This window comes from Indicator indicator, chromosome 24, assembly GCF_027791375.1.
Source record: "Indicator indicator isolate 239-I01 chromosome 24, UM_Iind_1.1, whole genome shotgun sequence".
NCBI lineage: Eukaryota > Metazoa > Chordata > Aves > Piciformes > Indicatoridae > Indicator > Indicator indicator.
Window position 1 is genome coordinate 6,961,123 of NC_072033.1, and position 24,271 is coordinate 6,985,393.

Here is a 24,271-nt window from a genome sequence, read left to right on the forward strand (position 1 = left end):
AAACCAAGACAAAAGTTACTCACAGTAAAAAAACTAAAGGAGAAGGCTGTGTTGGGCGTCTCTCTTTTATTTTGCAATTCCAGTTCAAAGAATTTACACAAACCTTATTTTATCAATTGCTCTTTTCCTGTCTTCTCCATTTTTTTCCTGCACAGTGATCTAAAGATTAAAAAAATCCCACAGAGAAGCTTCATTTTGGTCAACTTGGGAATGCATTTATTTTTTTTCTTTTCTCTAGTGGCTCTGGACTGCCCCTAGACCAAGTAGATTAATTAACTTTGCATTTCTATTTCTAACACTTTCTAGGCTTTTGACTGCCACTCACACTGCACCTGACAGCACACCCAGGCATGTGGTTGTGCTGGGAAAGCTCTGCAGCCTTCCTACAGAGAACACACTCCCTGACTGCTGAGCTACAGCCACACTTTCAGCTGCATGCTGGCAGCTACAGAGAATATTGTAATCTTTTCAGAAAAAAAAAGAAAAAGCTACACCTGACATTTTTAGCTGCTTTAATAGAACAGAGAAAAATAATTTGTTTTACATCACACATGCTTTTTTTTTGCAGGGACAGTGGCTTTTAGATACATGCTGATCTACATTTTCACCTCACTGAGCTCACATACTGCACAGGAAAAAGTTGGTAACAAAAGAAGCTTCCTAATGCTGCTTTACCAAAACCAAAGGAATTGTCAGGCCAACAGACTCCATCTCAACTGCCCGAGGAACTTGTGATCAAAAAGCAGACCACAGCCTTTGGTTTTTAAACAAATCATAATCCAGCCCTTACAGACTTCCCAATGGTAAACTAAGGGGTGGAGAGATGGGAGAAGTCAATGCACTGTTTCATTTGTAGTCAGTCCAAAACAGCATTTTAGAAAAGACTTTCCATCCAATATTAATTGCAGCTGCTAGAATAGTGATCACTGCCCCCACACACTCCTGTTAAACTGAAAATCACTACTAGGAGCAAAATTTAACTGAATTAAAAGAGGCATAATACAAATATAAATGGGAAAAACCAAACCTCAAAACAAACCAGTAACCAAGACCCCAGGAAAATAAAGAACAACAACAAAATCAACAGCCTAGAAGTTAATGTTACTTGATGAAAGGCTGTGCTTAATGACACCACCATGTAGAAAAAGTTAATCAGCAGTTCAGTTTCTGCTCCCAGGCACACTGCTCTCAATTCTTCCACAACCAGAAATCGCACCGATGTCAAGAGACAAGCTGTGAATCACAGGAAATGTGGAGTTCTAAATTAACATCTGAGCATAAGGGACAGGGTAAAGACTTCTTTCTCCCAGAAATCTTTCCTCAAGTTTTGCAAGACGAAGCTTGTGGCAAAGACAACAGAATGTCTGTTCCTTAGCAAGAAGAGCTCCACAAGAGAATTTCAGAGAAAGATCTCTGTCTGGCACATCAGTAACACACCCCCAGGACATGAAACAATCCTGTGCTGACAAGGAGCTGGATGAAGTATTACAGCTCTTCCTGTAAACAAAATCCCCTGGTCACACGCACAAGCATCAGGATTAAGAGAGTCCTCAAATGAAAGAAAGTCTTTCATCGAGGCCCTGCAGACTGTGACACTCAAAGCCGCTGCCAGGCTGATTTTGACTTGTAGTTTGTACACAAGTCAAAGCTCACAGAGCCGAAAAGCAAAGCACAAGACACCAGACACCCCTGCCAGCCCCCACAGAGCTGCTCCTCTGCACGTACAGCTTCCAGAAGCAAAACATCCCCAATCCCAGGCAGCCCACCCAGCTCTGAACAGCTCACAGCCATGGTTACAAGGCTCAATAAAAACCTCAGCATGAGAGCAGGCACAGATAAATATAGTTGTAAGAAGCACAGTGGCTGGCAGAACAGATAGTGTAACAAGACTGTTTTGCTGCAAATTACTGACTATAAACCTCAAGATTTTTCTAAATCATAAATTCTGATCAGAGCCTAGTTTCTGATATGAGACCACAAAACATTTTTAGCCATCTCCTGGGTGAAAACCTCAGCTGAGGGAACCAACAACTGCCTACCTTGGACTGCTAGGCAGGGCAGTCACACAAAAACCTTTACAGCAGTAGGAGAAAGACACAGGCTGTGCACAACCTTCTCTTAACCAACGCTCCGGAGACTAGGGAGGCCAGGCTGGCATCGAACATTTGAAAAGAAAATTATCCCGAATACAAAGGCTATTTAATAGCAGCAGAGCACACCGCATTGCAAAGGAATTTCAGACCATAATAGACGGAAGGCGAAGGGCACAACACGTAAATCAACACTCGCTCGAAGCCGTTTTGCTCCTCTGTTCCCATGCAGACACTTGTTGCAGGGATGCGGGGCTGGCCGATGCGAGGAGCGGTGGGCATGGCTCTGGGACGCCGCCTTCACCTCCCCAGTGTGAGCAGCGCTCACTGACCACCGGCACCCGGGGCCAGCCCAACAGGAACTTCCTCCAGTACAGGTAAAGAGGTTCAGCGCCCGCCGGCCCGCCGCAGCCCACGCCCCCGGCCGCCCCGCCGCCTCCTCCCATCAGCTGCCAGCACTGCGTCAAGGGCCCGCAGCCCAGGCGGGCCAAGCCCATGCCTCACCGCTCCGTGCCGGGCCGTACTGCCGCCCGGGACTCGCCGCCGTTCTGCCGGAAGCGCCCGGTGACCCGGATGAGGACTGCAGACCCCTCGGCCGCTCCCGCACTCCTGCAGTGTCCCAGGAGAGGCTACCGCCCCGGAAGATCTGCCGGCTGCCAGCGGCGGGGCACGCCCGCCCTCACGGCTAGGCCTCCCGGCACCGGCACAAGGGTCGCCGGCGGCCAGCAGGAGGGGGCGGTTGACAGCGGCGCCCCGGAAGTGTATGGCGGGGGCGGGGAACCGCCTCCTGCCGCAGGACGCTTCCGGCGGGTGACATCAGCGGGCGGGGCGAGCTGCTGCGGGCCCGCGGGGCTAGGGGAGCCTGCAGCTAACCGGTCAGGCTGCCGCACCGGGACGGGGAATCCCGGTGCCTGCCAGACCGCAGGGGGACGCGGGGCTGAGGGAGAGACGGAGGCCGATCGGATGACCTTAACGGTGTCGTCTGCTCTGAATGATTGCGTGATACTATGAGAAAGCAGAGAGAAGACACGTAGCCAGGCAGGGAAGTGGCCATTTAATATCTGCGGGATGCGTTTATGTACTAGTGGCGGCAAAGATCGATTGTTCAATCTTTTTCTTTTATAAAGAGCTTTCACATTGCACTGCATTAAAAGCTGCATTACACATTAGCCTTCCCTTGAGAGTTTTTCCAGAGCCAGAACAGCCTTAGTGGTAAAGAAAGGACGCAACACCATCTCATCCTGCTGCTCATCTGTCCACAACCGGTACACAGCTAGCAACCGAACGGATGCACATGCACAGGACCGGGCCGGGAGCCCGCGCTGAAGCACCCACCCTGCTACGGCTGCCCGCGGCTGTTCCACCCTGGCGCTGGGCTACTGCTGATGTGGCTGCTTTGATAGGCATGCTGCTCGCTCCGCTCCGCTCCCCAACCGGGTCCCCACGCACTCGGAACTGCTGCGGAGCACCACCCGGGCGCGTGACGGAGCGGAACACCGCAAGCCGCGCACCTCGCGCCAACCACGGCCGCTTGAGTGACCACGCCTCTGGGTGGGCGGGGACCCGGCCGCAGGGGCGGGGCCGAACCTGCGCACAGACCGCCCTCCGATTGGCTGCGCGGCGGGGCGGAGCGCGGCGCGGCAGCGAAAGATGGCGGTGGCTGGCGGAGGCTCGTCCCGTTCCCCGGAAAGGCGGCACGATCCGCTGTCGCGCTTCACCTGTCCCGTGTGCCTGGAGGTGTACGACAGCCCGGTGCGCGTGCCCTGCGGACACGTGTGAGCGGCTGCCGGCGGCGCGGGGGCTTGAGCGGTGGCGGCGGTGGCGACGACGATGATGATGATGATGATGATGTTTCGGGGCCCTCAGAGGGAGCTGAGCTGGGTTTGCAGGCGTCTTCAACGACCGGGGGATGTGAGGCCTTGGGAGGAGCGGAGCTCGACTGTCGCCAGTGCTTCGCCTTCGACCCCAGGGAGGGGGCCGGGCCCGCAAGGCCGCCGCCTTCCCGGCGGGGGCTACATCGTTTCTTTTGGTGGTGGGGGAGAGGGAGGCGGGTAGTGGGGTCAGGTATTGCTGCCTGAGGACGAGGGGGCTCTGCAGGCAGCTCTTCCTCGGAAGTGGCTCTTGGATGGCCTGGGATAATCGTCAAACGGGAAAAGCAAAGCAGTAGGGGCAAAAATCTTGATGGTCTTTCGCTTTCGGTTTTGTTCACTTGTGAAAGGCTTTTGGTTTTGTTTTCTTCTGAAAGGCGTACAAAGGAAGGGAGTAGAGCACAGCCCAAAAGTTCATAACACCTAACACATCTACCATAATCCTTTTCCTTTCTTCATTCACAAGTGTCAGCAGGCTCCTGTTTTATTAGTTACCATTTCTTGAGACTCCATTATCACTGTGGGCAGAAGACATGGAAGGGCTCTGGGTGTTTATGCTGCACACCCAGGAGGGTTGTTCTCACCACCTTCTGTTTTTTCCCCACCCTAGCTTCTGCACTCCATGCCTGCAGGAATGCCTTAAGCCGAAGAAGCCAGTTTGTGGAGTTTGTCGCAGCACTTTGTCACCTGGCAGCAGAGCTCTGGACTTGGAAAAGCAAATCGAAACAACTGAAACCACTTGCAATGGCTGCAATAAAAAAGTATGGAAGTATTTGGAAATGAGGTGCATGGGGTATACCCATTTGGCTGTATTGCTTAGAGGGAATTAAAGTGCTTGTTCCTCACCTTTCTGTAGAATCAAGTCAAAACGTTTGTTTTGACAAGTGCTAATAATGTTTTCTGTAGCTAGCACCAAAATTTTTTTTTCTACAGTTTTTTTTTCTATTGTTCCCTCTTCAGAAAGTGAATTTAAAATTAAAATACTGATTTTAAAGTTATAGTGAAATACTGCTTCTGAAGTCGCTTATGTGGGAGGAACGCTATAACGAAACATGTGAGTTTTAGATAGTGATCTCTCTGCTCCTCAACAGAAATCTGTTTGCTTTGTTTGAAATAGTTGAGAGCCAAAGCTGTTATATATGGGTGATGCATCCACAGACTTATTGTTTGTTAGTGTCCTGCACGGTGAATACCTTATGGCATCCTTCCTGTTGCTTCGCTTCTCTTGGTAAAGATTGTTGTCTTGGCATTACTTAATGTATAAGAAAATACCTTAGTAAATGGCAAAACAAAGAAGGAGTAATTCAGACACTCTAAGATGAGGGTAACAGTTCAGTTAATTTCACTTTTTATTTATGGGTAGTGTTTTTGTGTTCTCTTCATTCCAGCTGATAGCAAACTGTAGTGCCTTGAATTACTTATTTCCTTACTGTAAATTTGAATTTTCGTTAAGGGGATTGAACTATAAGCAGTCAATCTACAGCAAGGTCTGTACTAAAGTCAAATCATTTTCCATGTGCTGTCTCTTCTTCTTAGTGACCAGGTAAACAGGCCTTTATATGAAACTTTTTTTTTTTATAATACTGTAGGACAGGTAAAGAAAAGTGAGCTGTCCTGAACAGTGTTGTATTTGTAAAAATATTACAGGCAGGAAAGATACAGATTAACTAATCTATAATCCCAAAGCTTTCTGCCTCACCATCTGAAGTATTTGGGTTTTCCTGGTTTAGCACTGTCTGCAGAAAGCTGCTTTGTTTTATGTCTTTGCTACGTCTTCTTAGCAGTGTAAAAGCTAAGAGCTAATACTTTAAATTAACCTTTCTGTGCCATTGCTACCTGCACAGATGTATCTCTCCAAGATGCGTAGCCATGCAGCCTCTTGTTCAAAGTACCAGAATTATATAATGGAAGGTGTGAAAGCTGTCACTAAAGAACCACTTCACAACACCAGGTAACTAACACTTCTGGGAAAAAAAAAAAAAAAAAAGCTAAATTGAAGTAAAAGCAGACTTCTTTGCTCAGTTTGGGTGTTAATTGGTTTAATCCTTTAACGTAGTTTAAAACTAAGCCTTAATCCTGCAACTGACTGAGCACAGGCAAGATGCTCTGCACTCTGCTTAGTCCATGCACAAAGCATCTTCAAGATCAGGGTACTCAGTAAAAGTAGCTGTTTTTTAAATGAAATATTCTGTCTCTTGATTGTGTCCTGGTTTCAGCTGAGACAGTATATTTTTTCCTAGTAGCTGGCACAGTGTTGTATTTTGGGTTTAGTGTGAGAATAATGTTGATAACACACTGATGTTTTAGTTGTTGCTAAGTAGTGCTTATCCTAAGTCACAGATTGTGCAGTTTGTTGTGCTCTGCCAGCAAGGAGATGCACAAGAAGCTGCAGGGGACCATGACCTCTTGCCCTCATTGTAGCATACTGGATATTACCCTTTTCATTTAAAAAAAACCCAACCCCCAAGGTGATAAATGGCATTTATAGCATTTGCTGAAGCAGGATCATTTTGTATAAATATGGATAATATTAAGAGTTCCTTAAGCTGTTAGGAATTTACAAGCTGTTAAAATTAGCTTGTCTTAATTGCATTGAATAAGGTGATTGCTTTGAATAATTTGTGTTCTTAAGAGCTAGTAAGACAAGTTTTGGGTATTAAGTCCTGAAGTTTTTACTTTTAACTTCGTTACAGTTTTTAATAATCTCCTTTTCTCCCCCCAACCAGGAACTTCCCAAATCGCTTTACCTTTCCTTGTCCATATTGCAGCGAGAAAAACTTTGATCAAGAAGGACTAGTTGAGCACTGCAAAACACTGCACAGCATGGATGCAAAACAAGTGGTAATAAAAAGTCTTGGTGCAAGAATTGCAATGAAGTCTAGTCTTAAATCCCTTTGAAACAATGAATTAGAGACTTACTCTTGAAGTTAAGTACATATTTATAATTATTCCTGTTCAAGTCAAGTGTGGGTATGCTGTTCATGCATTTAACTTCTACATAATTTTTATGTTCATTTTTTGATACATTCTCTGGAGGTGACTTGTCTCTATTCCTCTTGCAGCTAGGTCACATCCTCCTTTCATATTTGAAAAAAATGGCAGGCATTCAGAGTTATTTAGGCACAGTAACAAACATCAAATTAATCTCATTAAAGTGTCAGGCATCTATTTTTTCCCCTCTGCTGTTTTCAGCAAAAAGAATTAATTGGAAAAAAAAATGTTCAAACAATAGTATTGCGTTCTAGAGAGCTTTATCTGCTGATACTCCCTTTCATGTAAGAATTGCAAAATGTGAAACTGAATTTGAAACTTCCTTTTTTTTTTTTTCTTCTCAGACACAAATGGGAGATCAAAGAAACTCCTCTGTTTCTGAGAAATAAAGGCTGAAATCTCAAGCAAACAGCAATAGTTAATTCTGTTTTTTAGAACAGGGGGAAGAGTAAGCCATTCCATTTTGCACATCTAAGACATGAATTGAAATTATTCAGTTTTCTGAGGCTTTTGTATTAAATGTCCCAGCAAACCATTTGACATCACTTTGCCTGTAGAATGGTGATTATCACAAACCTCAAGCTTCAGTCTTCCGTGCTGTCTCTGTCCTGCCCTTTCTACTGCAGATGTTAAAGCACTTAACTGTTAGGGCTTCACTGGCATTTTTTTTTTTGGTTTGTTTTTCTTGAAGGTTTGCCCAATTTGTGCCTCAATGCCATGGGGAGATCCAAATTACAGGAGTGCTAACTTCATGGAGCACCTTCAAAGACGACATCGCTTTTCCTATGACACTTTTGTGGTAAGTTTTTCCTCACCCTTTGAATGCAGTTTGAGTCAAACCCCAGCTTTTCTAACATATCCACTACTGTGTATCTCATTTGTGGTATCACAATGAAAATTGGATTGTTGGCAGGACAGGGTTTTTTTGTGTGTGTGTTCTTATTTGGTGCTGTATTAACCACTTTGGCTGTTGCAGTAAAATAATTTCTGTGCCCTTTGCTCATAGGATTACGATGCTGATGAAGATGATATGATGGCACAGGTTTTGATCCGTTCTTTAAGGGATAAATGAGCCAACTAGAAGATTAACTGTAACACCAAGCTTCCATGAGGGGGAAATGCCCAGCATCCTCATGCTTTTCCCTGTACAGTCTAAGATGATCTCAGGCATCTAGAAATATGGAGGACTTTTTAATCCCTATCTCTGTTTCAAATCCTGGTTTGATACTTCTGTGCCACTCAGTTTTATTACATGATACATGATATGCCATTTTATTACATGATATATGCCATTCAACTCTGTCAGCCTAATTTTCTTACTTGCCTCACACAAGTTAATTGTAGGTCAGCATGGAAGAGACAAATCTGTTTTCCTTTGCTTATTCCTTAGGGTTTTTTTTTGCAGTTGTGTTCATTTGTCTAAAAACAAATGGAATGGAGTTAGGTAATAACTAATCTCTTGCCAGTCTCATTTACATGTCTTAAATGATAGTATGAGAGGTGTATTTGTAGCTCTGTTTTCCTTTAGTGAGACCTCTAGGTGCTAACTGCAATTGTCAGACCAGCTCTCATTTAAAGTGACCTATGATGCCTGTGATTTCATAACATTTCCCAGTGTTGGAATTCTTAAGACACAGCCTCTCACCTGTATAGAAAACATCTTCAGTACAAGTCTTTGATCCACAAACTTCCTTAGTGAGTCTCTGCACCTGTATAAACAACTAGTTCAGAAGATTTTAGTTCTATGCATGAGTGTTACTTTCTCCCATACTTTGACTGTAATTTCTAGGCTGAAAAATAAACTTTTAATATTCACCTTAGCTAAAAGGCATCATTTTTTTAACTATCTTAGGACATATGATTAATATTTACTGGCTTTATGATTGATGGTTTTCAAACTGGTTTTCTAGTGATATTAAGCCTTATGCTGATAGGGGAAATCAGAAGTTGTTTTTTTTCAATACCTCTGCTTTCTAATTAAACTAAAATTTTTGTATATATTCCTATTTTTTTTTTCATCTCTTCAGGAAAGCTGGTAGCAAATCTTACCAGTAACTCGTAGCACTTGCATAGCACTACCTTGCTGCATTACTAATTTTAGCAGGTATTTTGAATTCTTGGTCTTCATTTAAATGTTGCTAAAGTAGCTGAAGCTGTACTTAGATTGTTTTCTATATGAGATTATATGTATAGTTAGCAGGTATAGCTTTCAAAGAAAAAGTAAAGTATAATCCAGGAAGCAGGATGACAATTGCAGTATGTGGTAAATGGATACTCTGTATTCAAGTCTACACTTTTACTGTAGTTTTCTTTCCAGTTTGTTTTAGCTGCTGAGATCTGATAATGTAAGACACCTGAACAGAACTTGTCAATCACAGTAGTGTTGAGATGTCTAGTCTAATTTAAGCATGTTTGATTGGAGCAGTGGACCTGCACCACCACAGAATTGAGTACTAATTAATTTATTTGACCAGTAAACTCAGTGTTGTTGCACTGCAGCATAGCCTTACCCTTAAAATAATGAAGTGCACCCCAGCTAAAACCTCTTGATTAAACTTCACATCCAATGAGGCCTCTAACATCTTTAAGTTGAACTAGGTTTTAGCTTATTTTCCCCAACTTGGTATGGGCTATTACAGGCTTGTCCTTAAGGTTTGGTGACTGGAAGCTCAGTCTTGCACAGAGGATCTCAAAGGTATTGTAGAAAAAACTACTGCTTGGTGTTGGTGAGTTTCTAATTCTTGATCTGCAAAGAGATTGCAATGTGTTAGTGGTTGGATGGGGATTTCTGAGTTCTGGTTAGAACACAGGTTGGTGATGCCCATGATGGGAATCTGAATTTCTGCTACTATTCTAAGTGCACTTCCATGCAATTCTGCTAAAATGTTTAAGGAGTGGCTAGAAGCTTCCAAGCAATTACTTTGTCATGTTTTTGACTTTTGAAGACAAGTTACAAATAAAGGACTTTTAATTTATAAATTCCTATCTTTGTGTCAGCTCTTGTCATTTCTTTCTTGTGGCCCATACCTTTCACTTCAGCACCTCTCTGAAACCACTTGCTGGCTGTGTTCATGCTGCATGGAGCATGACAGATGCTAAGAAATGCAGAATCTTCAACTTCAGGCTTCCATTAAATATTTTGTGCTGAGTAGTTGCAGCTTCTTTCAAACAGTGGACTACAGAGGTTATGACAAATAGTTCACATTGAGTTAAGGTAGAGTATTCTAGCCAGCTCTAGCAGAACACAAAGTGCAGCCCTGTATGTGAATATTCCAGTAAACCGTGGAAACAAACCCCCTCCCAGAGCTGAACTGTCAAATTTGGGAAGTGTGACTTCCCAGCAGGACTTGTCTGTTGAAATCTTTATCTCCCACAGCTGTAACTGAACTAGCTGTCAAATTTGATGTTTACATCCTTCTGTTGTCCTCAACACAAGTTGGGGTTGATTTGCATCAATTTATAACCTGGGAATTATATTCAGTCTGCACCTTCTGTGAAATAGTGACTAGAAAATGCACGCTAGATCTGCTTTAATTTTGATTGCATCACTCTGAGTAAGAAGCAATGTCCTGGCACCTGCTAGCTTGGTAATAGCAGAATCCTCAGGGCTACTATTTATCTGATGTGATGAGCATCCATAGAACTGCTGAGAGGTAAACTTGGCCATAGGCTTCCACCTACTCCAGCTGCTGAAGAGCTTTGTGTGTCTCTGCTGCTGGCTTCAACTTAAGTACAAACATGTTTGCAGACAGGGTGGTATGTCTTAATATTTGCTAGTTGATTGAAAAAGATGTTCTGAGAGGTGAGTGTGTTCTGTGTACAGCCTTCATTCGTCTCATTCATGTGCAAAAACTGGTGATGGGGGGGGGGGCGGAAAGCACCTTGTTACAGACTAAGCTAGTCTGGGCTTCTGAATGCAGTGGCTGTTACTGCAGAAGAGTGGAGTACCCTGCCAGAGCTGCTCTCACCTCGTCAGCAGCTGATACTGTAGGAACAGCAGATCCCGAGTGCCTATTGTTGGTGATAATGCAATCGAGTCACCTCAGACCTGCGAAATTCTCGGTGTCTGGCACAGGGAGCCAGCCTTAACAGGACAATTAGCACAAAGGGAGATGGACAGAAGGGGAGGAGAGGAGCTTGCAAGTGAGGGTTTTTTGTTTGTGTTTTTTTTTTTTTTTTTAATGAGTCTGTCTCCAATCAAAGTCTGATAAATTGTTGTCTGCATTAATTGCCTAACACAAAGGCATAGCTTCATCTGGAATTACAGCAATAAATCCTTCTGGTCTCCATCCTGGGGAATGAGATCTTGTAAAAGATCCCATCTCTAACAAAGCATGGATGGTATATTCCGGGGTCTAACGTCAACTGACAAAAGCACAGCAACTTTGCTTTGAGGCCTTTGACCAGATACACTAGATGGTCACTGGTAAGGCCAGTATAAGGATTAGTCTCTCACACAATACTGAGGCTATGTTAAGTCAGGGAAAAGCAAATGAGGGATGTGCTTATAGTCCTAATGATTGTATTTGGTGCAACAAGGCATTTGCTTGTTTGGAGAGTGGGTTTATGGGGTCTTTTTCTGATGCAGTGTGTCATGGTTGCATTTGTCTGAGCTTCATTCTTCAAATGCAACTTTTTTTTTTTAATGAATAACGTACATTATTCTCCAGGTGATATAAATTGGGAACGTTGAAATTTTTATTTTCCTTCTCCGCTCCATCCCCCAAACTCCAGCAAATAATCAGCACCTAGAGAAAAATCAGGCTTGGGTCTCTCTTCTAGTTCTTCTCATATTTGTTCTGTCATTACCTACTACTCAAGCGCTGAGCTTAAAAAAAAAAAAAATAGTTAGTATGGCATCTGGGAGCTGTTTTAATACCCCCGTGCGGTGATGTTCCCTTACAGAACCCAAGTGCGCAGGGAACAAAGTCGCCAATGGCTGCAGGCGGAGCGGTGCTGCACGGCGAGTGCCGACAGCAGAGGGAGGCCGTGCGTCTCTGAGAGACTGGGGCTCACCCGCCCTCCTGTCCTGAGCACAGGGGCCTGCGGTGGGTTTCGGAGAGCTTCTTCAGTGTTGCAGTGAGGGTGGACGCCTCATCCTCATGGACAGAACTTCCCTTCGCCCTACCACGGCCTCCCTTGGCAGCAGGAGCTTTTCTCTGCAGCAGGATATTTGAGATGCATCGTGTAGCCATGAGGCCAAAGAAGTGTAAAAAGAAGATTTTGCAGCTGACTTGCTGCTCTGGAGGTGGTTAACGTGTGCCTGCGAGTGAGCTCCCTGAGCCAGTCCTTGTAGGTCTGGGGCTGGAGCTGCGCCACGGGCTGGTTGGCAGGACTGCTCGGACCACCCTGGGGCTCTGGTGCAGGGTGGGACGGCTGAGAAACCACGGCCGTTTCCAGCCCATGAATCGTTGCAGAGCCTTCCCTCTGGTCTGCTCTCTGTCCTGTAGCTTTCTGGCTCACAGGCACGTCAGGTCACTCTCTCCCTTGATCTCGATTTTCCCTCTAGCACATGCAGGTTTTTTTTCCACACGCAGTGGTTGGAATAAGTGTGACTATTAACAATTCAGAAAGAACAGAGGAGCAGACTTTGCTTCTTGTAAGAAAATCACCTAGCTGGGTTCTTTGTACAAGTGTTCCCAGTGTAACCACATCACATCCGGAGCAGGTGGAGGAGCATGAGGGGAGCACCAGGGAGGCTCTGGAGGAGGCACCTGTGGCAGCACACAGTCTGCTATCACTTGAACCACAGAGTGCTGTACCTCCAGGCTCCCACAAGAAATGGGGTGGCCCTGGCCTCTGTGATTTGCATGCCCCAAGTCCTTCAAGGGCCCATTTTCCCCTGAACTCAGGCTGATCCTAGGATGGGCTGTGCAAATAAACACCTGCTGAAAGCCACAGGCAGTTGTGCAGCAAAGGAGAGATGGATCCAGCTCCAGAACATGTGGCCTTGGGGAAAGAGTTTGCAGATGTGTGCGGCTGGCAGAATGAGATTTCTAAGCTCTTCGTGCTCTGAGGAAAGACTGACAGTGAGCTCAGACCCCTGCACTGCAGCTGTGCCAGTGGAAAGCTTTGCTCCCCACTTCTGCATTTCATGTGGGTTGTGGCTAAACAGTAATGTGTGGTCAGCTGGGGCTGGCGGGTGGGTGATGGGTGAGTCATGAGTGCCCAACACCACCAGCCCTTTTTCGAGTTGCAGAGCTGGACGCCAACTGAGAGCAAGGAGGCATTCCCAGCAGGTCTCCTTCCTCCTTCTCCCGCCAGCAGCTGTCTTGGCCCAGAGCTGAGCTATGGCTACTGCAGCAGGTGCCTGGACCCGTGCCCTGAGTCCTTCCAGCAGGGAAATCCCGTGAGCTGGAGCGACGGCAGAGAGCGGGAAACCAAAGGGAGCGTGTGCCCGACTGGGACTGTTTGACCCACATTGCCATACCCCTGGGGAAAGAGCTAGGGAAAGACAGGAAAAAGAGAGGGCAGCTTGCTAGGGGGCTGTGTTGCCTGAAACCTGCCCAGCAAAACGGAGAAGCACGTCCAGGCAGGTGCTCTTGACCCTTCCCGTGGTAAGGGAGTCAGCAAGGGCTCCTCTGCAAGTTCTTGTCTCTTTTCAGAGGACTGACAACCTGTGGCGAGCTGGAGCGTGCCCTGGGCTGTGTCCCAGCAGTGCTTCGGAGCATAGCAGAGGCTTGTCCTAACCTGCACCATAGTTCTCAGCAGCGGGTCAGCGGCCAGGACAGCCACGCATAGGGTGCCCGGGGGTCACCCTCCCCGTACAGAGCCTTCTGCTAGCCCCGCGGCTGCAGGTCCCCTCGGCTCGGGCACAGAGACCGTGGGGCCGTCGCTCCTTGCCCTGCTTCCCTCCGGAGCATTAGCTGGTCCCCGCGGCGAGCGTGGCACAGGCAAGCAGTGAAAGGAAGACAGAAACATCTCATTCGTCGTCAGCAGCAGCGACAATAGAGCTTTACCATGCCGACACCCGGTCAAACAGAACGGCCGTCCCGCAGAAGAGGAGCCCCGGGCAATCCCCGCGGCTCGGCCATGCCCCCGGGGCCGACACCTGTTGGGCTCCCGCCCCGCCTGGCTCATTGGCTCCGGGGCCCGAGGGCGGCCCGGCACCGCCCTCCTCGGCCCCGCACCGCCCCCCTCGGCCCTGGGCCCATATTAACGGGCGCGGCGGCGCGGCGGCCCCGCAGCGGGCGGCGGCCCCGGGGTTGCAAGATGCCGCGTTCTTTTCTGGTGAAGAAGCACTTCTCGGCCAGTAAGAAGCCCAACTACAGCGAGCTGGAGAGCCAGGCTGGTGCGTGGACGGGGCGAGACGGGCAACACTTGGGAGTGGCGGCGGCGGTGGTGGTGGGTCTTCGGGATCCCCTTATGCCTCCCCCTGGGAGTTGGTGGGTGCCTGACTGACTCTTTGCAGGGATATAGGGATGGTTTGGTTTTGCTGGTTTTCTGTTTGTTTGGGATTATTTTATTCTTTCCCACCCCCCCCCAATTCTGTGCATCTTGGGTAGGATGGAATCAGGGTCCTCTGAGTCCCGGAATGTGACGCTGCCCATTGGTACCCCGGGGTGGGCATGAAGCGCCGGGTGCTCCCCCATGCAATAGGCACAGGGAACTCCCCGTTATGGGAGGGAGCAGGATCGCACGGTCCCCTCTGCCCCATCCTTCGCAGCAGGACGAACAGGGATGTCGAGCCCTCGTGCGATGGGGTTGGCTCTCCTTTGCCCTGGGATGGGCTGGGGCTCCAGTTCCCTGGGATAGTGGGCTGAGGTCCTTCTGCCACGCCGGCTCTCAGGTGGTGCGGGAGGTTCACATGGGATGGCCGGAGGTCGGGTCCCATTGCTCCGGGTGTGGATCGGGGCACCCCTTGCTCGCCTTCTTACGGTGAGCATCGGATTCCCACTGAGCGCTGCTGCTTCCTGCAGTGCTGACCGCCCCTCTGCTGTACGAGACCTGCCCGCTGCCCGTCATCCCCCCGCCTGAGGTGCTCGGCCCCGGTGCTTACTACCCGCCGCTGGTATGGGACGCGGGGCTGCTGTCCAGCCTTTTCCCTGGTGGCCCAGGCAGCGAGGCGGCGGGGGGCACAGCCCCTGCCCTGGACCTCACAGCACTCTCCAGCGAGGACGATGAAGGCAAGAGTTCTGGGCCCCCTAGCCCAGCCTCGGCCCCCGCTGCCGCCGAGCGCTTCCGCTGCGCCCAGTGTGCCAAGGCTTACTCCACCTTTGCCGGGCTCTCCAAGCACAAGCAATTGCACTGCGACGCCCAGGCCAGGAAATCCTTCAGCTGCAAGTACTGCGAGAAGGAGTACGTGAGCCTGGGGGCTCTCAAGATGCACATCCGGAGCCACACACTGCCCTGCGTCTGCAAGATGTGTGGCAAGGCCTTCTCTCGGCCCTGGCTGCTGCAGGGCCACATCCGGACGCACACCGGTAATGCTGGGTCTCGCCCCTCTCCCTCTCTCTCCCTTATCTCCTTCTGCTTCCCAGCTCTGCAGCCCCCAGCAAATCGGCGAGCTGAGTGTTATCTGGGAAGATAAGGGCTTCCCAAACCCCCTTGGCACATCTCTCTAAAATGTCCTTTAAATATCCTCTTGGCTAGAACCGAGTGCGGGGTCAAGGCTCAGCTCATAAATCCGTGCTGCTGCTGCTGGTGCTGTGCCTGTCTGCGAGCCAGCCCATCGGCCACGGCGTGACGGCACATGCTGCAGCTCGGTGTCACAAGCCGGGGTTATGAGACTGCTGGAGGGCACCCTTTCTGTGCATCGCCATGCCTGAAGCGTCTCTCCCTGCCCACACCAAGAGCATCCCTCCCTGTCCATGCCAAGGAACCCTAGCAGCACCCCAGATCCTGCTGCCCATCACTGTGGCCCCTTAACTGCTCGGCTCAAAACATGCTGCTGAGATGCACCGCAGTGAAGCTGTGGGCAGGTGCCAGGGGTACGGGGCCGACCACCCCGGGCACCTGTTGGCGTGGGTCTGGGTGCCGCAGCTGCAGCCCACCCTTGCACCGCGGCTGCTGTACAATGCATCTCCCGAGCATCCTTTGTGGGGCTGCGGGAACAGTGTAATTGTTACTTGGCACTGATTTCACACCCTCTTAACGTACTAAAGATGATGTCTGAAGGAAGCCAGGAAGACTTAATTGTACTTTCCAAATTGAGCATACGGGTTTGTTTCCTCCAAAAGAGGCTTTCTGGGAGGAATTCGCCCTGGCTAGCCTTTTGAATACTGCCGGGTGGAGAAGGGGGAGCGCGGGGTTCGGAGGAAATAGCTACAGTCACCCTGGGCTGGCGCCTCCTCGCCGCTGCCTGCTATGATATAATTAACACAGCGCTTGGCTTTCCTGCTCCCGAACGGCTCGCCTGGCTCCAGGCAGGAGACGAATATCGCCTCTTCGTTTGTAACTGCAACCGTCTTGCTGCTTGCCGATGTTTCCAGCATTAATTTTCCATGCCTCATAGGAGAGTCTTTTCTGGGAGTAGGAAATTCCCAAGCCTGATGCACATACCTTGCCTCCGAACAATAACAGCCTACTCTGCTTTTCACAAACTTTGGCTAACGAATGGCTCCTTCTTTGATATTCGTTGTGTGTTGATGCACTGGTTAATTGGGAGCGTTTCTCTTTGTCCCGTAGGTGAAAAGCCCTTTTCCTGTACACACTGCAACCGGGCCTTTGCTGACCGCTCTAATCTCCGAGCCCACCTGCAGACCCATTCAGATGTAAAGAAGTACCAATGCAAAACCTGCTCCCGGACTTTCTCCCGTATGTCCCTGCTCCACAAGCATGAGGAGACAGGCTGCTCTGGCTCTCGCTGAGGACTCTGCTCTCCCAGACCTCTCACCGTGCCAATCCCAATATTATAACTAGTTTCTGTAGGAGTTAGTTTTCTCCATCACCATCACAGTGTGCACTGGGCTAGATGCAGCTACTCCGGTCCTCAGGACTTCCACACTCCTGCTCAGTGCCTCCTGTGCAACACGAAGGATCGATCCTTTCCAGTCCCAGTGTCTGAGGGTGCAGGACTGAACTTTGGTGTAAAGCACGGGTGAAACTCAGGGGTGCAGCCCTGAGCCTGACCTGCTGCTGCTGCAACCCTCAGCAGGTGCCCCTGGGCACCTTGCAGGGCTGGACCCTCACCCTGGCACTACCACCTGTGTCAAACATTGCGACCATGTAGCTCAGGGGGAGTTAAGGGTTTTTTTGTGTTGTGTGTGTTGTCTTTTTTTACCATAACCACTTGGTAACTTTTAAGAACCATTTTTTTTATTTTAAATGAAGGACAGAATGCTAACCTCCCCCCCTACACATCGAGTGTATATAGGCCGCCTGTAGAAGGTGTAACTATGCAATAATACAGTATCCCAGTAGTTGTGAAGCAGCTGCTTCTCCCCAGCACAATGACAATTTGCAATGCCTGCGAGATTAACAGTGTCCATAAAAGGCATGGGTAGCCATTTCAAACACCACCCCTGTTTACAGAGCAGCTATGCACTCAAGCACCTGTTAATATGACTCTTAACAACTGCTTTTCAAGAGAACTGTGACTAATAGCAGGCACTTGTCAGCCGATACAATGGTGGCCTGTCCCAAGGCTGCCCATCGACAGGTGTGTGCCAAAAGCCCTATTTATGGGTATTAACAGGTGCCTCCTGAATGCATCTTTCTTTGGACATTGTTTTCATGGAATCATTACAAAGAGGATGTTTACATTTCAAAGGTACACTGGTATTTATATTTTTGTGCCACGATTTTGTACTGATGAAACTTTTTATATAATTATATACAGTTTATTGATATTCAATAAAATGGTTAATTTATAATGGGGTTTTGTGGGTGCTTAGGGTGAACATGCAGCTGCAGGTACGGATGGGGAGTGCTGCAGGGGCTGGGCTGGGTGAGGTGTTGGACTCAGCTCTCTGGCTCCCACCCTGAACTCCTGGCCTCTGGCTACAGGTGAACAGGAAGTGGCATTCACAGGAGGGGATTTGCAGAGCAGGGGGGGAAAAGGCAGGAAAAGTCAGTTCCTGCCAAAGGGCTGGGGAGGGGGCAGCTGGGAGGTGATGCAAGCTTGGGGTGAAAAATGGGCTGTCTTGCTGGGGGTGCAGTGGTTCTCCCTGGCTCCATACCTCCCACCTTGCCTGTTTGGGTGTTGGCTTCCCCAGCTGAAGTACCTATAGTGTGGTCATGTCCCTCAGTACTCCCTGTGGAGCAGGTCTGTGCTGCAGCATGGAGGACTGGGGTGGTGAGTGGGGGTGGTAGGGCTGCCTCTGGCTGTTTGGCAGGCTTCTGGGCCTTCCTGGGGATGGCTAAACCACCAGGCACCTCAGTGAGCCGAGCCTCGGGGCAAGTGACCCAATGTGGGTGGTAGCAAAGGTGACACGTCCTGTTGTGACCGCAGAGCCCTTCAGCAAGTGCAGGTGGGGCCGTCCCCTGCATACTCACAGCCAGGAAGGGACTGAGAGGCAGGTGCTCCAGGATACCCAAGGTACCTGCTTCTAGGATTTCTGCTATGGAACTGTCCCAATGGCCCAAACCACCTGCCTTGCACCTTGCCAGCCACCTCCAAATTTGGAGTGCTTCAAGGACAGTGCAGCTGGCTGTGCCACCTGCCTCCCCCAGGGGCTGTCCTTCTCCCCCTGCATTTGCCCAGTTCTGTCTTCAGGATGCTGCTTTTAACCAGGGAGTAAAATTGCACAGTACCCAGCCCTCACCCCTCCGCAGCTCTTATCCCCCCTCCAGCCACTGGCATCTAGCTTCCTTTGCCTCTCCCAGGGACTGTAGGGAGCAGGAGGATGTGTGTGGCTGTAAAAGAGAGCAGAGCTGCTGCTCGGCTCTACTTTAATTAAGAGCTTGCCCAGTATAAACTGACTTTCCCAACTGAGTTGGACTCATTACTTGATTATTAAGCAGGGCAGGAAGTTTTGGGTTTGCTCTTGTGTGTGCTTTTTTTCTTCCTTTTCCCAACAGGAAGTGGGGGAGGGGCACTAATTACTTTCAGCTTTCCATCCATAAAATCCTGGAACTGCAAAAGCAGCTAAATAGTTAAAAAAAAAAAAAGACCAATTTTGAGAGCAGACCACCTGCAGGAGCTGGGTAAGGAGGGATCAGAAATTGGCCCAACCCCGTGTGCTGGGGAGCCAGCATAGACTGTCCCACCTGCCCAGGTCAGCGTTGGCTTTGTGGCTTGGAAACGCAAGAGCCCTCAGTTACTGCTCAGCTTTATGGCCCATTAGTGTGCATACAACCACACTGTGCCTTACGCACCATCCATGAATGTCATGGCTGTCACTGTTTCGGATGGGGACTTCTCCTGCATCATTCAGGCTGTTGCTTCATCCCTGCCCTCCCACCCACTGGGGAGCCCTGCCAACCCTTTCTCAATGGGCTTCTACTAATATTGGTTAGGCAGGCAACGAGAGTTGTGAGAAACCTCCTCCTTAGCAATCAGTCCTGCTCTCACTTGTGTTCCTGGCTTTGTCCAGAGCCTGGCTAGGATGCAAAGCTTTTACAGAGAAGGTATAAAATGGGTGGAGGACTGCCTAGGCTCCACTGACAAATCCCACTGGCATTCAAACACAAATGCAGCTTTAAAACACTGGAAAAAAGAAATGCTGCCTGTTCTGAATCATAAAAGCACAACTCACTGGCACTTGGGCTGCTGCTGCATCTGCTTCCTGCCCTGCCCAAGCACCCTGTGCCCTGGGGACCCAGGATGGCTGAGATGCTGTCCCACAGCTTGGGGCAGTGCCTCTGACCTCTCCAGGTTATGCCTGGGACTGGACCAGCTGCTGGCTCATTGCAGGGTGATGGATGTCACCCAGATCCCTCCTCTTCTGACTGGTCGCTCACTTTCCTACTGCAAAAATATTTCTTATTGCTACCCTGAGGGCTGTTAGGGTGAGCAGAAGGCTAAGGCCCATGACAAGGACACTTCTGTCTTTTCTCTGCCTCCACACACCTTTTGGGCTCTGTGATGGAGAACTGCACCCAAGAGCTGAGCCTGAAGATGAGCTGTAATTGCTTTTCTATTTAATTTTCAGAAGGAAACCCCCCACAGCAGCATCTCTGGCAGCAAGGGCAGCTGGCAGCAGTGCCATGGTCCACTAGCCTCAGTCCCTTGCACTTGCCTGGGCAATGAGTACTGCACAGTAAAGCCTGAGGACTGATAGTGAAATCTCAGCAGTTTTTATTGCTGTTTTTCTCCCTCTCTGTTTTTAATGCCACAGGAACTAAACACACCGTAAAGCCTCTGTTTCATCCAGGTAGCGCAGGCTGCAGTGTTGGTGGTGGGGGTGGTGGAGGGGCAGCCAGCGATTAACAGGAGGAACCATTTGGTGACCACCTTGTGTGACCATCTGTAACAGATTACGGTGTCAGCGCTCGTAAAAGCCAGGATTCAATCAAGCACCCGGCAGGTAGTGGGGGCCCCGCTGGCAGGGGCCGTGGTGCCGGGGTGCAGGCTGTGCCGGCTCCAGGCTGCCGCGCTCCCCGGGCGGTGGCACGGCCACAGCGTCGAGCGTTTGAACTCCACCGTTTAATTTCCACGGACCTCCGCAGGACCTTTAAGTGAGCACGTACGTCCCCTCGGTTCCTGGAGCCCTTTCAAAGGCTCTGGAGAAACCACAAAGTGCCTTTTCTTCCCAGCAAAGACTCGTTTTTTCCTTCTTCTTGACCTGTGTTGGAAACCCACCCTGTCATGGAACCCTTCCCGGGGCAGAGAGCTGGGGCAGACCCATGTAGAAATACGGGGTTAAAAAGGGCTTTAAGGCTTCCAAAATGATGTTTGAAATCCTCTCTGCAGGTATCCAGAGAGTTCCAGTGGGGACGTGAAGGGAAGCAAGTGGATTTCAGCCACTTTTGCAAAGGCTAAGCTTCAACTGCTTGGTGATTCAAGGGCTGCAGGTCCTGAAACTGCCTTTTTCACCCGTTTTTGTCCCCATCTTTCTTAGGGACAGGCACAAGGCACACTTGGCCCTGGTGCAGTGAGGGTCAAGAGCAGCTTCAGGGCCACTCTGTGCCCAGAGTCCTTGGCAAACTCCCTGTGAGGCATCCAGGCACTGGGAAGAGGAAAGAGGGGAAAAGAAGGTCTGGAAAGTGTTTAACACAAGGAACAAGCCAAGCCTGTTTCACGTTCAGCTTGGCTGGGGGCTCCCTGTAGAGCTCACCTTGAGGTGGGGACCTGGCAGCGGCAAGGGACAGCCCTGCCACTGCCTCCTAAAACACTTTCCCCACCTCCAAGCCAGTAGGAAGGAAAAAATTTTCCACTTTCTTCTGCTGTTTTTTAAAAACTGTCTGATAGAAATGTTCTCATGATGTCCTGGGTCCCCCACAGCCTCCAGAAGAGAGTTTCCAGCATCTGAGCATGTAGGCCTGGGAAAAGGCAGCCAAAGCTCAGCCCCTGCAAAGTGTAGCAGTCTAATTCTTCTTTTGGCTCTTACCTTACCTAGAAAAAGCTGAATAAACAAACAGAAACCAGGCAGGATCCAGGGAAAGGCCCATGGTTAAAGTCAGTTGCTGGACGGCTGTTTCTGATTTGGGAAAGGGAATGACCAGAGCCAGGATGGCTCACAGGGCAATCAGCAGAGACATTATTGGGTTTCCCAACTGAAGTATCTGGGACCGTGGGAGGCCTTGGAAGATGCATGCATTTATCCTGGGTTGGGCAAGAAGGGCAGCAGGTGCCGGTGCAGGGCTCAGCAAGCCCCTGTCAACAGGCAGCCCCGGTGAAAGCCTCCGTCCATTAACAGCTTGCCATAAGGAGCAGGGTTCACAAACAAGCTGCAGGTGTAGCTATTGTTTTTCTGGCTCTGGGCTATTGACACGAGCAATAATCTCAAATTAATCTTTAATCAGATGATGAACTGATAGTGTGGGGCTGGGGAGGTGTGAGTCTTCCCAGGGAGACAAAGAGCACAGCAAATGTGGAGAGAGGGAGCCAGGGAGACCTGGGGAAAGGATGCAAGGCTGGAGGATTCAAATCAAGACATTTCTCCCTGTGGATGCAGGTGGCCTGGGCTGCAGCATCACCTAGTCTTGTCATCAACTTCACTCAGCTTTCCAATGGCATTGTCTCTGCCTGGCCATGCTCCCTGCAAGACCCTCCCTGCCTGCCCCAGCACTGGTGGGGCAAGGCAATGATGACCATCCCAGGGCTGCTTTGTGCCTCAGCGAAGCATCAGCCAACTGCAGAAAACAGTGGGACTGTGCACCTTGCTGCCTCAAAAATCAGGCTGTAAATCCTCCTGGCAGAAGCCAGCTTTCTCCTGGGCAAAGCAAGCACAAATTCCTCACCCTGAGCATGCAGGGCAGATCCACTCACCCTGCAGGGTTGAGAAACACCTTCCTAAGGCTGTGTCGCTCTCCAGCTATTTATGTCTCCAGCACAAATATTGCTGGTGGTAGAATGGACAGCACCCATCTGCACTCACAAGGGTTTGGGAGACCGCAGAGGGATGGATGAGCTTGATGTTTGGTTAAAGAGTTGTTTCTTCTCTCTTGCTCTCAACCAGTCCCAGTGAAGAGGGAAGCCTTGGGGGCCACCAGCAGCGCCCCTCTTAGCGGGTGCAAACTCTTGTGGGGTGGAAGCAAGGCTTTGTTCCCAAGCATGTGCAGGCAGATGAGTGACACTGAGCAAACAGTGCAGAGTGGCCACAGAACCCCTTTGCAGGGACACCCTTGCCAGAGCCCCAGGCACCTCACACCCTGCTCCATTAACAGCAGTGGGTTTAAAATGAAAGCCCTAAAGCCGCTGTGTTTAATTCCTTCACCTGAGGATAAATGTGTTGGCACAAGGGACACAGGCTCAGCAGTGACCTGTGTCCTCCCCACAATGAGAAGCACAGGAGTTACCAGCCTGCACCATCAGCTTCACAATAGCAGCGCTGTGCTGTAACTTATTGGAGATCTGCCTAGAAAATCATCAGAAAGTATTTTAAATCCTGCGTAACATACATATTTATGGATCACCTTCTGTTTTACTGGGCTCCCTGAAAGCAATGCGAGGCCTGTTTTACTTTTCTCAATAAAAAGGCTCACGTTTCACATGGGAGGAGATTGGCGTCTCCCAAGCTAATTAATCCGGGTTCCCCTCCACCTCCGCATTTTCCACGCAGGGTTATGCTGGCGACACTTTGTCTGTGGCCGCTCCGGGCAGGACGGTGCTGCGCACGGAGGCTCCTGTGCTGGCGATGTGCTGGAGGCTGAGTGGGGTGCGCCGAGGAAGCGGCGGCGTGTCGCGGCACGGAGTCACGGCCCGTTAGAAAGAGCTTCAAGGGCCTGCATTATGTCATTACTCAATTAGCCTGTTGGTAATAGCACTTCATTAGAGAGACAGTTCCTATTCACTGGCCCTAATCCACTTTCTAAAGACAGGGTTGGGGCCATTGATTGCTTTTCTTGCTTTCCTGATGAGGCAGAAAGTGGGTTTGGAGAGTGGCCCAGTGATGGGTGGGATGGGAGGAGAGATCCCACTGCTGTGGCCAGGATAGTCCCCCACCACCCTAAAACCAAGAGAGGGTGGCAGCACCCAGTCCCGGCGACTCAGGGATATGTAGGGTTGCAGACCACCTGTCCTGAAGGCAGCAACCTCAGAAATCAGGCTGTTAAGCAGGACAGAAAGGCGTTTTGATGTCAAACCACAGGTGACCACAGCTGGGGATGTGACCCCTCCTCACCTGGCTGCACATGATAGGTGAGCTAATGCCAGGGATATTCTGGGGATATAGGCTGTGGGGACAAATGCTGCCTGCACAACCCATGGCTCGCTTCAGTCCACAGAGGGGGCAGGAAGAAAAGCTACTCTTTTTATTTATTATATATATATTTTTCTATTTTTCTCTACTTTCCCCCCCTCCTCTGCACTGTGACATGCAGTGCTTGGTGGAAACCGAAGTGGGGTAGGAAGTGGCGTGAGAGCTGCATGCAGGAAACCGATGTGTGTCAGGAAAGGGTGTCAGTGCTGGCAGTGGGACTGAGGGGCAAGCAGCTGGTGCAGGAGCTGTCCCCACCCTACTGGGGACTTGCCCAGAGGGGCAGGAAGCAAAAGGAGACCTTCCTCTCTAAATAAAGATATCTGCTTCCATCTGAGGTGGTGAAAGAGCAAACCTGAAGGTGCAATCTGCTCCTAGCTAGTGCAGAGGTGCCCAACCAGGATAGCACCATGGGGCTGGGCAGTGTTCCCCATGACCTGCCTACCCTGTTGTGCTCCTGTGCTCTGCAGAGACCTGCTCCCCCATATCCCTCCATCATGACAGCCAGAGCATCCTCAGCTATAACCTCATATGAGACTGTCACACAGCTGGTACTCGGGGCCTCATCTTACTGCACCCC

General features: G+C 49.7%; 2 protein-coding genes across 2 annotated transcripts; both read left to right on the top strand.

Moving 5' to 3' along the window:
* The first annotated feature begins 3,740 nt into the window (after nucleotides 1–3,740).
* Nucleotides 3,741–9,905, top strand: RNF114 (ring finger protein 114). Its single transcript, XM_054391847.1, has 6 exons — nucleotides 3,741–3,865; nucleotides 4,569–4,719; nucleotides 5,803–5,909; nucleotides 6,685–6,799; nucleotides 7,641–7,748; nucleotides 7,956–9,905. The coding sequence occupies exons 1-6, from the start codon at nucleotides 3,741–3,743 to the stop codon at nucleotides 8,019–8,021; spliced, it is 672 nt and encodes a 223-aa protein (XP_054247822.1). The 3' UTR covers nucleotides 8,022–9,905.
* Nucleotides 9,906–14,161: 4,256 nt separating this feature from the next.
* On the top strand, nucleotides 14,162–16,758 carry SNAI1 (snail family transcriptional repressor 1). The gene is made up of 3 exons (XM_054392031.1): nucleotides 14,162–14,240; nucleotides 14,869–15,372; nucleotides 16,577–16,758. The coding sequence occupies exons 1-3, from the start codon at nucleotides 14,162–14,164 to the stop codon at nucleotides 16,756–16,758; spliced, it is 765 nt and encodes a 254-aa protein (XP_054248006.1).
* The last annotated feature ends 7,513 nt before the right edge of the window (nucleotides 16,759–24,271 follow it).